Raw genomic sequence first — 16335 nt, forward strand, 5'->3', positions numbered from 1 at the left:
CAGCAGCAGGAGGAATAGGCAACAGGTGGAGGTGGTTTAGGGATGGAGTAGGGGCTATTAGGAGACACACTGAGCAGAGGTAAATGGGTGGAGATGAGATGCCAATAGCCGTGACTCCCCAGTTCCAGGGGAGGAGTAGGCCTCTCTCCAAGGGTACCTAGGAACAACCCCATAGCACCACTACTGAGAGGGAGCTGCCAGGAGGGATGGGTAGAAGAGACTAGCTGGGAGGGGCCAAGGTCTCGGTCTCAGAGGGTGCAGTCAGCCCTGTCTGTACTCCAACGGCATGGGAGGGCAGAGGCTCATCTCTCAGGTTGTCTGTGTGTAACAAATGTCTGGATAGTGCCTGGACACTGGAGCCTTTACTGAATGAATGAATGAATGAATGAATGAATGAATGAATGAGAATGGGAAGAAAAGTGTCTAGACTCAAGAGGCAGCAGGTGAGTCAGCCAGAAGCAGACGCAAGAAAGCAAGGTTCAGGGAGGGCCTCAAAGCCCCAGACACGCTGGCAGGGGTGGAGTGGTTAACGCCTGAGGGCAGGGGTAAGGAGAGGAGGCAGGAGGCAGGGCTGAAGGGCTGAGTCCACAGGAGAAACGGTCTGCTGTGGGAGATGACAGCCTGACGGACACGGAAGGAGCATGTGCCACAGTCCCAGGAAGACGTGTCCTTAAGGGCCTAGTACAACCTTGCCCAGGCCACAGTCAGACAGAGATGCTGAAAAGGGGTCACGCTGGGTAGGGCCATGGCTGCTCACCTGGGAGTAGACAGTGGCATGGACCCAGGCAAGCCGGCGGCTCAGGTGGTCCAGCTTTTCTGAGAAAACTTTCTGGCTCTTGGTCAACTCTGCAAGGATGTCCTTCCTCTGATCCCCAAGGAGAAAAAAAGACGATCAGAATATGGCCTCATGCCTACATCCCACTAGGCAGTCTGATATGGGCCCTACTAATGCCCAGGGAAGATGAGGGGTGGGGCTCCACTTTCAAAGCTCACTTCCGCCAGTGGTGATGAGTGGAGACCCAGCAAGCCCCACAAAAGGGCCCTGGTTAACTCCTCTCTGTGAGCTCCTGGAGTGAGCATCCAGGGTCACAGGACCAGACTGCAGCTTCAGTGGCTGGGTAGACCCAGGTGTTGGTGGCAGTGGGAAGAGGAGGCCTGCTCGGGGCCCAGCCCAGGTGAGGCATGCCATGGCAGAGGGGCTCCAGGGGACTGGGAGAGCTGGGGCCTGCTTCCTGCTGACTCTGAGAAGCTGAGAAGGCACTCAGGGTCCATCCATTATTAATGAAGGTGATGTGTATGCATCAGCACTTAGTGGGCAGGGATGGGGGAACCTTGGCATGGGCTGCAGCTGGTCGATGGGCTCAGGATACACAGGCCCCTCCGCTAGACTTGCTCTCACCACTTGGTGCGGTCAAGGCAGGGACAAGGGGAAATGTCGGGGCATCCCCAGAACAAGATTTCCTTTGTGGGATACCCAGAGACCACCAAGCACACTGTCCCAATACCCACCTGCCCACCCGGACCTTACCCTCTTGGGGCACCGGCGGAGCTTGTCCTCTGTGTCTCTCAGGGCCGTTGCGTACTCATTGACATCATCAGATACACCCACCATCTAGAGTATCGAACACCACACATCCAGGTGACCCTTAGCTACCTTAACCAGGCTTTCTAAAACACAGTCTCGACCCGGCTTGCAAAGTTCCCAAAGCTTGGCCTCTTTCTACAAAAACAATACAGGCCAGGGCCAGGCAGCAGCAGCCAAGTCTTGGTGTGTGATATGCTTGTGTGCACCAACACAGCAGACAGGTGTGGAGGCACTCATGCATCCCACCACACACAACACCCTCCCAACATGGATTGACAGTGCAAGACCTTGCCCAGCTGCTGGTGAACGCTGAGGTTATACATCATGACCGCGCCGTCCAGGACTTCCAGCAGTGAGTTCTCAGTGAGAGGCTGCTCGGGCTCCTCAGGGGGTCTCCCCAACAGCAGGCCCTCATTCCAGGGGCTGCCCTCAACTGGGGAGCAGAAGACGGAATGAGAACCATGCTTTTCCGTTTGTTTTTTGGGGCAGGGTCTCACTATGTAGTCCAGGCCATCCTTACACTCAGAGCTGACCACCTCTGCTTACTGGGACTGCGGTTAGAGGTGCTACCACCACCCCAGCTTCTGATTGTCTCCTAAACATGCATAGGCTCTATGGGCCTTCCAGGAAGAGAGGGGATTCCCTCTCTCTCCCTTGTCTAGGAAGGGAGCTTCAGGGAGAATGGGTCAAGGGAGGGTGGGGTGCAGGACAAGGCCCCACAGCACCTATTTTTGTAATATTGATTTCATGACTCCAGATTGTGCTTCCTGTGCCCTTGGGATGTGGCCAGGCCCCAAGGTGGTAGGGAGTTGGGGGAGGAGGGGACTACTCTGGCTTTGCCACAGGTAAGGAAGGGGTCCCTCAGCAGCTCTGCCCAGCACCTACTGTCCTCACGGGTCCTCTGTTCCACATTCAGCGAGCGGACCTTTACTTTCTCTATGGTGCTTAGAGGCCGCCGTGGGGTCATGAGGCTCACAGCTGCTGTGCTGAGGAAGCGGTTGGCTCGGCCCAGGGTTGGAGAACTGAGCCAGCCTGCCCGGGGTAGGGGCAGTGCCCCTCCCATGGCCAGGGCTTGCATGGGACGCTGCGGTGGAGAAAGGGGGTCAGAAGCTAATCGGCTCTCCAGGACTGGAGCCTATGAAGATGCTCTGGATACCGGGGGTGGAGGGATGGGGGTGGGGGGTAGGGGTGGGGGGGTGTATGGATGGATGGACAGGAGGGGTCATGCTCCACCTGCAGCCAGGGAGCTTCCCTGTGAGAAGGTCCTTTCCTACATGGAGAGAAGCTGGACCTGTCATACCCCTGCCTACAGGATGAAGGAAAAGCCCATCATGAAGCCTGCCTGCCCTTACTGCCACACCTGGGCTGCCGTGGGGGCTGGCTCTTCGTCCTCATCCAGGTCATCCATGGTAGCTGCCTGGAGCTCCAGGGGGTCGATCACGATATTAGCTTTGGAAGCCAGGTCATCTGAGAGACACGGCAGGGTAGGAGGCTTAGGCCAACTACAGAAGAGGGACCATCAATGGAGCTGCTCTGAGGATGACAGCGCTGGCAGGGGTGCAGGGGTGAGAGGCTGGGGAGGGGGCGGCTCGTACAGCTCCCCCCTGTGCTTACCTCTCCTCTTCCCTCCTACTCTAACCCGGCCTTCTCTCCACAGCTCAGGGGCTCCTCCTCTAGCCACAACTAGCATCAGAGGCTCCCCTCATCCCAGCATCCTGTGGATCTACAGTTTCCTACAAGACTACTCCATATCACAGGCACACCTCACTTTGCACAGACAACCCAAACACGTCTCCAGCTCAGGCTTTGCCTCTCGCTGGGCCTGTGGGTCTCTCCAAGACTGGACTTGATATCCCAGCTTCCGCAGCCCTCCCCTGATGACACGCAGCTGCAGAGCTTCTAGCATGATCAAGGTTACCCGCTGCTCTGCAACCGCCTACTTCCCTAGTAGAGGACCTTAGCCTCTGTCATCTGGACTGCAGCAGTCAGAGGGGGCATCTCATCATGCAGGCCTGCCTACCTTCACTCCCCAGCCTCACCCAGGCCTTCCAAAGCTGTCTCTGGAGGGTTTGCATCTTCTGTGTGGCCTGTAAAAGCCTCAGACTGGCCTCACTCCTCACAGTTGCCTGCTGCAGACTTTGCTTACTTCCCAGCAGTCTGCAGGCCATACTGGGCTGCTTCTGGCTTTCATTGCTGCTTTTCATTTTGTTTTGTCTTTGTTTTTGAGACAGAGTTTCTCTGTGTAACAGCCCTGGCTGTCCTAGAACTCGCTCTTGCTCTTGTAGCCCAGGCTGGCCTTAAACTCAGAGATCCGCCTGCCCCTGCCTCCCAAGTACTGGGATTAAAGGTGTGCACCACCATGCCCAGCGTTGATGCTTATTTTAAGATTTATTTTTGTACTTGTATAGTGGTGCATGCCTGGTGGCCAGAGAGATCAAAAGAGGGCGATTCCCTGGGACTAGAGTTACAGATCAAGTGAGCCGCATTGTAGGTGTTGGGAATCACACCCGGGCTCTCAATAAAAGTAACAAGCGCTCATAACTGCTGAGCCAGCTCTCCAAGTGTGTGCCGTCACACTCAGTCAGTATTTGGCATTCTTGCCCTTGGGTTCACAGTACCAAAGGGAGCTGCTGTGCTCACCAACGAAGGGTAGCTCAGACAGTACCGACACACCCCTTACCAGGCTGCTAAATCCCGTCAATACATCTGGCCCTACTTCATCAGTGCATTCCTAGCCTGTCTCTGGTGCCCAGGGAAGGCACCATGGCTAAACCCAAGATCAGATGCAGCCTAACCGTTGGTCAACAGCGCCCAAAGAAGCAGGTAAGAAAGACTTGGGCGCCCTCTAGTGGACATAGGGTGGCTCAGCACCCACAGCACTGCTGGCTCGGAGGCAGCCAGGGCTCTTCACTGCCACACTCACCTTTAAGGGTCTTTCGAAGGTGTGAGAGGAGGCCCCCAAGGCGCTGAAGGTCAAAGTAATCCACCTTGCCATTATAGAAGATCTGGGGTGGGATATAAGCATCTGCAAGAAGTCAGGGATGTAGGGTCAGCAATCGGTGCTCAGTAGAACTCTCCAGAGCCACAGCCTTCTGACCTAGGTCATCAACCAGCCCAGACAGACTGCAGAGCCAGCCCAGTGTCTCTCCCACTCTTTGCTGTTTTAGGTTAATGCCAACAACTGTAGAACTTGGGGTGGAGGGAGGATTCTTGGCAGCTGGTTACTCAAGAGAACAGAAGGACAAACTCTATGAGATATCCTCCAACCCAGAGTGCCTAAGTCTCCTACTGACCAGGGGACTCTGTCTGCCTAAACACAGGAGCCCCACGACCCACCCAAGGCAGCCCTACAAAGGACTGCCCAGAGATCTAGGCACCAGGACTGAGAAACAACGGCTGTCATGGGCAGGAGCCTGTGGAAGCGGCCAGACAACCCAGGCTGAAGGGTCCCAGAGTGCAGGCTCCTGAGGTGGACTCAACTGGGCAGAAGGTCTAGTTCTCCTCCCATCCAGCTCAGCTCTCCATACCACCACCAGCAATGACTGCAGACCTGGTTCAATCCAGCCTTGCCAACTTGGGGTCTGGTGCTTACCCTCACTGCAGGAAGCATGTGGGTTGGAAGCTTTGTATTCATCCCAACAGAAGCGCAGGGCAGATACCAGCCGGTGCAAGAAACAGACCATGTACTCAGGGGGGCAGAGCATGGGCATGTTCTGGGGGCAGATGACAGAAAACATGTATTGGTGCCAGGCCAGAGTCCAGCTCATCCCTCATCCAAGGCTGTGCCCCAGGACCCAGGAAGAAAAGGCAGTGATAACAGAAGTATGTCAAATAGGCAGTTGAGAGGTGCCAAATGCCCAGACTGCAGCCTCTGCAACATAGGCAGGAGCCCACAGTGGCCACCCTGGAGGACACCAATACCTACCCCCCGGCCGCTGGCATTCTCCTGCAGAAACTTTCGGAATTTTGTCAGAAAGATGTACCTAGAAGCTTCACCCTTCAAGGAATGGGAAAATAAGACTGTGCTGAGCTGACAATTCTTCACCTTACTCTACTACAGGAACGTGAACCAGCCCCTGATATCCACATAGCATCCCTCCTAGCCAGGGGTCCACGCAGGGTCCTGAGTCACTTACGCCATTGTTGTCTCTATTGTCCAACAGCACCTTCAGGATCTGGACCTGTAGCCCTTCCACCACTGCAGGGGGGCAGGAAACAGCCCTTAGGCTCCAGGAAAGGGAGCAGGCAGAACTTTGTGTCAGGCCCACCACCAGGGTCCCCAGGCCTACCCTCGGTCTGGTCCCCACCAACTGCTCCTAAGTATACATGCACAAATCCCGTCCCCACCCAAGGCCTGAGCTGGAGCTAACCTTCAATGCGCTTCTTGAGTCTTTGGCAGCCACGCTCATAGGCTCGCCTCCGCTGCCGCTCCTCGGCGGTCTCCTCCTTTGCCTCCTTACCGTCTCTGCCCTAGGAAGGGGGAGAGGGGAGACGAGAGCAAGGTGTCCTGGGCACTGACTTTCCCAGGACTACTTCCCACAGAAGAGCTCTCACCCAAGGACCTCAGGACCAGGGCAAAAGAGGCCTCAGGTACTTGGCCCAGATGCCCAGGTACACTGGGGCAGTCCCTCACCATCCAAGGTCTGCTCACCTCCCTGCTGGAGCGATGGGGCCACCAGGTGGTGGGAATGAGTTCCTGCAGGCCAGCCTCCTCCACACGCAGGGGACTCTTAATATAAAAGAAGACCACTGACCGGAGCATGTCGAAACTGGTAATTGTCAAGGAAGAACTTGGCTCCCCAAAGAACCTGCTGCTATACACCCGCATGAGCCCTTTCTCGGAAGGACACCTCGATGGACCCGCCACAACTCTCCCATCATCGAAGATGCCAATTTCACCATGTGACTGTCTCCTAGGTTGTGAACCTCACGAAAGATCAGGGTTATCCAATCAGCGAAGGTATGATTAAAAACTTGTCAAAGGAACAGAGGGATGGGATGGGTCTGCTGGTCCATCTCAGGCCCCAGTTTTGGTTCCTATGTCCCATTGTCTCTGCTTACTGGAGGCTGAAAGGCACCAGACTAAGGCGGCTTGTGCTCACAACACTGGGGAAGCAGGTCTTCAGAGAAGACCTTGTCTGTGCACACAGACAAAAGGATAGAGATGAGGCTGAAGAGAGCAGGCTGTGGGGCCTCCCCCACCTCCACACAGCGGCAGTGAAGGGCAGCCTTGTTCAGTTGGCCAGGCCACGGCAGTTTGCCTTCTCTGTTCTGTTAGGACTCAGCTGTGGTCCTCCTGGGCCTTCCTGGAGACTCCTGGCCTGAGGAGCATTGCCCTCTGCTGACCTTAGAAGGCAGGCACTCCATAGCAGGTCTGCCTAGCACCAAGAGGATACAGGACGTTGCTAAGCAGAAACTTGCGGGACTTCTCGTGTCTCAGGATAGAAATAGTGAGGCGCAGGTAGTGGATCTGTGGAGAAGGGGTGCTCAGAATAGGCAAGCAAGGTTCAGGGGTTTCAGGGCAGGGACAGATGCTCCCACCTGTAGACCCAGGTCTGGGACAATGGGTGAGAACCGGTAGAGACGTAGCAGAGACATCATCAACTGCTTGAGGCAATCCTGTACCTCATAGTCCTGGGAAGAGATGCTAGGGCAGCCATGACAGGGGCCTTTTCCAAGACCCCACCATACCTCCCTCGCCCTGATGAAGTCCAACAGCCTTGCCTGAGCCTGGAGTCAGAAGTCTTACCTCCATGAAGAGCCACAAGAGGTCCAAGATCTGGTGTACCACAGACTGTGCCTGCTCAGGTGTGCCCTTCTCTGTGATGCCCAGCAGGAAGCTCATGAGCACAGCCTCCACTAGGTATACCTTGCGCTGTACCAAAGGACAGGCATAGTCAAGTGGTGGCCTCCTGCTCTACTCAGGAGACCTTCTCATGCTGAAGAAGCAGGCCTCAGACACCACATCTTGAGCCGTATTTTACCACAGAGATGAGCCCTTTCCAGAGTCTGACTGAGGAACAAGAGGAGCTGCTGGCCCACAATCTCTCTAGGGCTTTGTCATGCCATTTCCGCAGCCCTGTGACATCAAGACCCTTCCTCCCCAGGATGCTGTCCTCAGGTCTGAGGCCCGTGGCTATATAGAAGCCTGGCAGTAATGCTATGGATCTCACGTGAGCCCCTAGCAGACACATGTATCTACCATGGACACATCTGCATGCCCCCTCTTCCCTTCCCTGCCAGTCCTCACCAGGAGTGGTGCAAAGTGATGGAAGATGTGAGCCAGTGTAAGGAGGACAGTGGGTTGCCCCTGCAGCTGCCACTCAGAGCTCTCCTTCTCCACCAATCGCCCTTCCTGTTGGGTCGGGGAGAAAACTGTGAGGGGAGTGGGCTGGGGTAAGAGCCCTGTTCACCCAGCCCAGACTCTGGCTCACCACAGGGTCCAGCTCCACACTCAGCACTGCTTGGAAGCAACCCAGCAATCTCTGTGCCCGCACCAGGTCAGCAAATGGAGGGTCCTGCAGGGGCCGGAAGCCCGCAACTGGGTAGGTGCCACAGAGTTAAGCCAGCAACGCCTACCCTGAGGCTTAGACACACCCCTCCCTCCCTCCCTTCCACTGAGAGCCTAACTGAGGTCCAAGCTACACAGCAGGGGCCCAGTCTACATCACAATTCTCCCACTCAGTCTCTGAGGGGGTACAACTCCTTCCTGTTCTTCACCTGCTCAATGAAGACAATGAATGGCACCCACCTTGAAAGGACTTTTGTCCTTGGACCAACCTAACTAAGATGCATCTTGTGTACATGCAGCAGCGAGGCCTGCCACCAGCCCACAGTGCTCCTGGGGTAGGGAGACCCTCATTTTAGATGCTAAGCCACCCACAGCCATCTTCCCAAAATGATATCGCAAAGGACGGCTGCCGAAATTGAATGCCACAGACTCCTTGAACGACAGGCTGATGGCTGGGAAGTAGGCCATTCCTAGGCCCCTGGAAAGGTTCTCAAAGGCAGTGCCCAGTGACACACCATTCCTGGGGAAGAAAAGGGAGATCCATAGCCAGTGTTGGGATAGGTATGGCTGCCCACCCTTGGTCTACTGAACTTGGCCTGGCTCCCTTAGAGGGAGCAGGAAATGGGCAGTCTGGCCAGTCATAGATAGATAGGAGACTCACAGGCAAAAGGATAGAGTACCATCATCCAGATCAATCAGGCAGCTCACGATGTCCCCCGCTGCCCACGCCTGCCAGGAAAGGAAGCTTTACAGACATGAAGAAGCATAGCAGCCTGCCTGACTGCATTCCAGTTTGTACTTCTAGCACCACCCGGGGAAGACTGGTCACAAGGAGACAGGAGTCTCCAAACCCCTGACCCTTCCCTGGGACCTAGAGTCCTTCGTGGCTAGCCTGTGGCTCCAGACCACAAGCTACAGGGTGGTTGGTTATGAGGTTGGTGATCCACGGAAGCCTAGCCCTCACCTTGCCATAATTGGTTGTGGTCACGTTCCATTTGCGTACCCGGTTCCCATCATAGGCATAGGAGTTGTGTGTATCTCCAACCCCTTCCTAGGAAGGAACTGCTTGTGAGGTCTGGGGAAGATGGGCAAGGACACGGCAGAACCCACCAGTTACTAACCTAGCACCCTCCTGGCTTTAGAAAGAGTGTGATGTGTTTGCAAAGGAGCCAGAAGTGAAGGGTTCTACACCAGGTGCCCTCGAGTAGAATGAAGCACATTCCATCTTCAGTGGGCAACCCAGATCAGGCTCCTGAGCGGGTCTGGGGGCTGCTCTGAGGGTGTCTGTACCACATGACCTCTCTGGGAGAGTCCTCTCCTTGTATGTACCTCCTGATTGAAGCGGCAGTTGATGGTACACCAGCCGATCTGCATGAGTCCCTGGGAGGAGATGAGCACCTCGTAGACCCACTTCCCTAGGAAGAGCAGAGGGAGGCCCAGAAAGTGAATGAAGGCTACCTCTCGCCCCATTTCCTCCCAACTCTCTGAGCCTCAGCAGAGTGTGAGCTCACCTTTGTACACACATGTGGTAGAACGGATCGTACCAAAGTTGCTGTGTCCAATCACCTGGATAAAGAAAGTAGTATTTCTCTCCAGGCACACATTTTGTCCCCAGCTGAGTTAGCATTGGTAGTACAAGTCCGTCATGGCCAGCACTGCACTGTGTCTGGCTGAGGCAGGAGAGGCTGTATCCACGACAAGAGCTTCTGGGGCAGAAGCATAATGGGACCCAGGGCTTTGCTGAAGGGGGTTGAAGTAGAGACTGTATTAAGATTTCGGGACTACGTCAGGAAGGCTAAGGACAGCGTTTTGGGGTGGGGGTATCAAGATGGGTGTACGTCTAGCTCCGTCAGGATGAACAGGACAGGGCCCACTACACACGTTCACTCACCCCCAGGAGGTCATCATCCACAAGGAGAAGCCCCTCAAAGCCTCCTGTGTGGTCTAGGACTACAGTAGATGGACCAAGTCGCCCTTCAACTTGTCCTGAGAAGGGGAGATGTATGAGGTCAGGGAGGGCAAAGGGTCTGACAGACACAAGGGAGGTGTGAGTTCACCAGAGAACTCCAGGACTGGGTACCACACTCTCAACCCCACTCCAGAGAATGCCTCGTACCCTGGCTCTCCTCATCTTCACTGTCCACCTGTAGCAGCTGGTCCACATGCTCTGGCAGGTTATGGAAGTTCAGGGGTTTCCTGGAGAGTGAGAGGATGCTGGGGGCCCACAAGTCCTTGAGATCAGCCAAAGAACAATCACCCTGAGCCCTGCTAGGTGGCTGGGTAAGCTCTGGAGGAAGGACTTACCTAGCTCTAGACTCTGGTAAGCTCACAGGAGCTAACAGGTGGCGTTAGCCACTAAGCTAGAACTTATAAGCTCATGTACCTCAGGACTGTTTAAAAATCAAAAATCATCAGCTTCAGGGGGGCATAGCATAGTCAGGAAAGTACTTGTCTTGCAACCAAAAGGACCAGAATAAGAACCCATGTAAGAAAAAAAAGTTGGCTGTTAGGGTACGTGTGTGTAATTTCAGCACTGCTCAGCACTGGGGAAGAGAATTCAGGGGGACCCCTGGGTCTCACTGGTGAGCCAACTAGTTTACTTAGCACATTCCTGGCCAGGAAGAGACCCTGCCTCGAAACAAACACAGAGGACCGTGACCAGGACTGATGCTCCAAGTGCAGCGTGACCATGCGCGCGTGCGCCCACACCAACCCTCTAAGTCTTAATTCCCTCGTCTGTAAACAAGCAAAACAATAACAACAACAAAAAGAAAACAACCAGCTGGCCATCAAGCCGTCAAGATGTGAAGATTCCTACAAAAAGCAAGTGCTCCCATGTAGCTCCTGACCTAACCTACCTTCTCTCAAACACATCTGTGTTGATTCTGGCTCAGAAGATGAGGCTGGGACGAGTCCCAGCTGCCAAGTGGGCCAGCACCAGGATTATCTAATCTAGTCCTCAACCCTAAACCTAGGGTTCTTTTGGCAGCAAGCTGCCCCACTACTCAGCCAAGGGGACAGTGTTGATCAGTCATGCCCCGGCAGCACAAAGGGCCCGCCCTCTGAGGGGCTGGCTGGCCCTATCCTCTACCTTCCTGTCTTTGGATGGCCACCAGAATACGCGCCCCATCGGCCCACAGTCTTCTGCAGCTGAAAGGGCTGGGCAAGTTTGTCTGGGCAGTTGCCCAGAAGATTACTCAGCACACATGCCCCGAGTTCAAAGGGCCTATTAGACTGGGCATAGTTGTCCATACCTTTAATCCCAGCACTCAAGAGGCTGAGGCAGGAAAATTGCAAGTTTGAGGCCAGACTGGGCCATACAGCAAGATCCTGGTATATGCATGTGGAAAGACCTGACCTGAGCTCAGCTCCTAAGAATAGCAGGCAGTGTATTAACAACCAGCAGGACTTGGCAGGGCAGAGGGCCGACACCCTTGATCCAGTTCACAGACTGGCAGCACCTGTTCCTCCTCCTCTAATCTCAGACTCATCTGTCTACCAACAGTAGGCTCTGGAAGGGTCCGAGATGAGCCAAAGTGCCAACTCCCACCAGGTAACTATGACCCAGGTACACAGACCACATGCTTCCTGCTGCAAGACAGGACTGAACCCAAACTGCAGGAGGTGGATATATGCAAAGCCCCTTCTCACCTTTGCTGAGCCCTAAGCCAAGATCAGAAGCCATAATCAGAAGCCATCAATGCAGTTACCTAGCCAGTAACAAGGAAGGCTGAAGGCATCTTAATGTCTGAATAGTCCAATAGTCCTCAAAAGCCATTCTTGCAGGCCCATGATTCAGGAGGTGTATGCTCTATGCCAACAGCACACAATACATAGCTCTGGGCTGCTGCTCTGACATAGCCTCCACTGAGGTATTGCCCATTAGGCAAACCCTGCCTGCCCTCTCTGGAATTTCCCAGGTTGTAGTCTAGAGTCCTACATCTCTACAATGGAGTGACTGACAGCCCTGTCTCCTGGTGATCACAGTACTAGCAGTAGCATCTGCTAGTGGTCACATGGGGTAGGAATCAGATGGCCCTGGGAAGAAGCCAGGATTAGAGCAGGAGTGAAGAAGGTAGGCCCTCCAGAAGCAGACTTGCTGACCACCCTGCTACTTAAACAGAACAATAATAGGCTGTCTTCTGGGCTTCTCAAAGAGTAGAGAATGTGAAAAACAGAACAGCCACATGGTCCAGGAACACACAGGTAGGGACATCCATGCTTCACGGCAGGAAAAGCTTATATGGCCCCATAAATAAATTAAGGTGGCAATAATCTTAAAAGACATTGCAAAATAGGCATGGTACTTCCATTGCCTGGGAAGCTAAGGCAGGAAGTTTACCAATTTGGGGACAGCCCGGGCTATATATAACAAAATCAAAAACAATTCTTTTTCCAGACAGGGTTTCTCTGTGTAACAGTCCTAGCTGTCCTGGAACTCACTTTGTAGACCAGGTTAGCCTCAAATTCATAGAGTCTACCTTCTAGAGAGCTGAGATTAAAGGTATGAGGGACCACTGCTCGACAAAATCACTTCTTAAAAAAAAAGGAATTCTAGTTTCCATAAACATTTAGAAATGAATAAATATGTTTATTAGTTTGATGCTAGTGATTGTTTCATAGGTTTTATACACAGACACACACACACACACACACACACACACACACACACACACACTATAACCTGCTATTTTAAAAACCTGGGCTTGCTGGGCAGTGGTGGCACACACGTTTAATCCCAGCACTTGGGAGGCAGAGGCAGGTGGATCTCTGTGAGTTCGAGGCCAGCCTGGTCACAAAGAAACCCTGTCTCAAAAAAAAAAAAAAAAAAAAAAAAAAAGAAAGAAAAAGAAAAAGAAAAAAGGGCAGAGCCTAGTGGCACTATACTACTTATGTGGTAGAGGCTGGAACCCTGCCTCTTCCAAGCTCCAGGGTGCTTGGTCTAAACTGAGAGTTCCAGGCCCACCTGTCTTACACAGGGAGACCCAGTCTCAAAAGCAAAAACAAAAGCAACTTGTCATCTTGATAATTTAAAGAGCATGTAGTTTACTATTTCAGTTACACAATAATAAGACAACAGTGTTTCTTCTCCTTTTGTAGATCAGTCTTTAACTTGGCTCCTCCTGCCTTTCAGGGGTCCCAAGTGCTGGGGTTACATTCATGAGCCACCACATTTTCCCATAAGGCCTCTGAGGGTTTTTAAAGTCTGATACTCTGTAGAATCTGAACTCTGCACACTGTGAGATAAAGAAACCAGAAATGGTCACATCTAACTAACAACAGAACAGGGGCGTTGCTTCTATTTGTTTTGAAGTTTCTGCTACTTGTAACTTTTATGGAGATTAAAAATAAATGTATCCCACCCAGGCAGGGGGATCGGGATCTGTCCCTGGTGCATGGGCAGGCTTCTGTAATCCGGTGCCTGTGGTGTGACACCTTGCACAGCCTTGGTGCAGTGGGAAGGGGCTTGGACCTGCCTAGGCTCAGTATGCCGGGCTCTGCTGACTCCCCATGGGAGACCTTGATTTGGGGGATGTGGGGATGTGGGGTGGCTTGGGAAAGAGGGCTGGGGAGTGGGAGGAGGGAGGAGGGGGAATATGTGGATGGTATGTGGAGTGAGTAGAAAATTTCTTAATAAAGAAAAAAAGAAAACCAAAAATAAATAAATAAGTAAGTAAGCAAATAAATAAATAAATAAATGTATCCAACTGAGGTTTCTATTATGTTAAGTTCAGGCAGAGGCCACAAGTGGCCAGGGCAGAGTAGAGGTACAGAGGAATACACATCAGGCCAGATGCTGAGCATGAGGGAGGTCAGGTGCACATAAACCCTTTCCTGGATCCTCAGGAAGAAGGAGCTAGCTCTGTCTGGAGAGAGGAGCAGAGTTCAGACTGGAGGCACAGGTTTCAGAAGGGAACAGAGTGAGAACAGAACCCAAGCCAGGCTGCCCTTCCCCGTAACTGCAGTTTGCAGCCTCTGATCAGGCCCAACTGGGAGGAGCAGGGCTGCACACACTCAACCATACCTGCTGGTGGCTGCAGGGGGCCCATGGTCAGGAGAGGAAAAGATGCGGTCCAGGTAGTCATTCAGTAGTTTCTCCTGCACAATGCCTGGGTCACAGAGCAGAAGAGAGAAAAGAGGCAGGTGGTCAGAACAGTTCTTGGTCCCTACTGTTCCCACACACAGCTCATCTCTGGCCAGCCACAAGGGTCAGAAGAGCAACCACACAGGGTGTACAGCTCCAGGATGCTGGTAAAGAACCTGCCACAGGAACAAGGGGTAGTTTCACCGGACTTGGCCCATTTGTCCCTTCCTTCTCCTTCCCCCAATACAAAGAGCAATCCTCCCTGCCCTGCCAGCCCTTACCTGTGACCCTGGACTTCTCAGTATCTGAGGTCAGCCTATAGCTCTTTCTGGAAAAAGACATGCCAGCCCCCTTGGATGCCATCTTTCGTCACTCATGGGCAGCCAGTGGTCCTGGAGGCTGAGCCAGATGCAGAGCGTGTCTACTCCAGGCTAGTCAAAGGCCCACACAGACCTAAGTCCTGCAATGGTAGGAAGGCTTGGGAGCAGGTGAGACTGAACCATACACATTCACACATATTCTAACCTAGGGCAGGGGTAAGTAAGCAAGGGCTCCCAGGAATGTTAGATGGGATCTAGCCTGATCCCAGGAATACGGTGTCCCACACTATGTCAGTGCCCCATGTAGGACCTAGCAGAGACCAGGTGCAAAGTATATCTGTTGAACCATAACTAAATGCCTTGGTTCTGGGGAAATCAGATAAACATGTCCAAAGTGAGGTGGCCTAGAGTAAAAACTCCTATATCCACCTTAGTCATGGAGTCCGGTTCATATTCAGAAAACAAGACCCTATATCATATTCCCTCAAGTATAGACCAGTCTGGCCACCTGCAGCCACAAGTCCCTCTTACTCCCCAAGAAAGTAAGAGGTAAGAGGAGGTAAGAGATGTCTTATTTAGCCCGGGTTTCCTCTTTTCTTATCTACAGTCTCACTAACTTTCTCGTTTCTCTCTCTCTCTCTCTGTTTCTCTCTCTCTGTTTCTCTCTCTCTCTCTCTCTCTCTCTCTCTCTCTCTGTTTCTCTCTCTCTCTCTCTCTCTCTCTCTCTCTGTTTCTCTCTCTCTCTCTCTCTCTCACACACACACACACACACACACACACACACACACACACACACACACACACAGCTTCTACTCTATGCAATCACCACTCTAGCCAAGATCACTCCATTGGTCTTCCAGCCACTGTCTTATCCCTGAGTAGCTGCAGCTGCTTCAGAAACTACACTAAGTCCCTGGTGCCTGCCTCACTGTAGAGGTGTGCTGCACAACACTGTAGTCAGGAGACAGGAGTGCTTAAGTTTACAAAGTTAAAAACTGAACATTTCCGTTCACGCGTGACTGTACTGGTTACAAGGCACAGGTGTGCCATCACCACCGACCCAGAAAGTTGTGTTAGCGCCTGTCCAGAGCGTGGCCGGTAGTCACTGCCTGGGCCAGTGTTTCCTTTCTGCAGCCCAGTCTTCCCGCACCCCACGGAGGCCCTCAGCTCCCGCCACAAACCCTTGCGTGCCTGCACCACGCCAGGCTCGGGGAGGTGATTCCGCTGCTGTGCCTCCCTACGGAGACCCACGATGGACATCCACAACCGGTCCCCCTTATATCGGAACAGTTGCAGGACTTATTGGACGCAGTTATTAAGAACTGAAGCCAGCCTTCCCGACGCCCATTCTGGGTGTCAGGTGTAGAGGATTTAGAGGCGGAACCTGCGCCTGCCCCGGGGCTCCCTTGCCACTCCATTATTGCCCAGCACTCCCAAGAGATCCTGACTCGGAACCGAACCGACTAGGTCTGAGTGGCCAAGGACGCCAAGGGCAGCGCCTGCTCCCCCAGGTCGCCCCCGCCTGGCCCCAAGCTCCGGAGGACCTGTCAGGCCAGCTCCCGCCGGGAGTCCTATACCGCAGGCCGCGGCACCCCCAGTGGCAAGCGCTGTCGCACTGGAACGGCCCGGGGCCTCGAGGGGAGCCACCGGACCCACCCGGCTCACAGCCAGGCGGCCTCTCACTCACCCCCAGCCTCAGCCTCCGCGACCGGCTCACAACATCCGCCCAGCTTTTCGGCTACGGCACCCGTCCAGGGCCAAACCGCGTGCCCGCTCGCCCGCCGCTCCTCCAGCCGCGCACGCGCATACGCACAGACCTCAACAGGCCCTAGCT

The 16335-nt window shown here is 53.7% G+C and overlaps 1 protein-coding gene across 4 annotated transcripts in view; it reads right to left on the reverse strand.

The window, feature by feature from the left end:
• Positions 1-16293, reverse strand: part of Rnf123 (ring finger protein 123) — a 28361-nt gene extending 12068 nt beyond the window's left edge. Inside the window, exons 1-26 of one of the 4 annotated variants that reach the window (XM_036192068.1) lie at positions 16189-16293; positions 14463-14641; positions 14122-14206; positions 10213-10292; positions 9988-10082; positions 9608-9662; positions 9426-9511; positions 9061-9147; positions 8758-8825; positions 8491-8616; positions 8020-8134; positions 7836-7940; positions 7335-7460; positions 7127-7219; positions 6982-7055; positions 6237-6354; positions 5956-6055; positions 5722-5783; positions 5511-5582; positions 5178-5298; positions 4509-4610; positions 2946-3052; positions 2471-2669; positions 1873-2018; positions 1529-1612; positions 758-865 (exon numbers count right to left, since the gene is read on the reverse strand). In XM_036192068.1, coding sequence (XP_036047961.1) covers positions 758-865; positions 1529-1612; positions 1873-2018; positions 2471-2669; positions 2946-3052; positions 4509-4610; positions 5178-5298; positions 5511-5582; positions 5722-5783; positions 5956-6055; positions 6237-6354; positions 6982-7055; positions 7127-7219; positions 7335-7460; positions 7836-7940; positions 8020-8134; positions 8491-8616; positions 8758-8825; positions 9061-9147; positions 9426-9511; positions 9608-9662; positions 9988-10082; positions 10213-10292; positions 14122-14206; positions 14463-14544 — 2496 coding nt within the window. In that variant the 5' untranslated portion in view covers positions 14545-14641; positions 16189-16293. Of the gene's footprint in view, positions 1-757; positions 866-1528; positions 1613-1872; positions 2019-2470; positions 2670-2945; positions 3053-4508; positions 4611-5177; positions 5299-5510; positions 5583-5721; positions 5784-5955; positions 6056-6236; positions 6355-6981; positions 7056-7126; positions 7220-7334; positions 7461-7835; positions 7941-8019; positions 8135-8490; positions 8617-8757; positions 8826-9060; positions 9148-9425; positions 9512-9607; positions 9663-9987; positions 10083-10212; positions 10293-14121; positions 14207-14462; positions 15168-16188 lie in introns of those variants that run through there. The other 3 variants (XM_036192070.1, XM_036192069.1, XM_036192071.1) reach the window with 3 other exon arrangements.
• Positions 16294-16335: the final 42 nt, after the last annotated feature.

This window comes from Onychomys torridus, chromosome 7 (genome assembly GCF_903995425.1).
Source record: "Onychomys torridus chromosome 7, mOncTor1.1, whole genome shotgun sequence".
Classification (NCBI taxonomy): domain Eukaryota; kingdom Metazoa; phylum Chordata; class Mammalia; order Rodentia; family Cricetidae; genus Onychomys; species Onychomys torridus.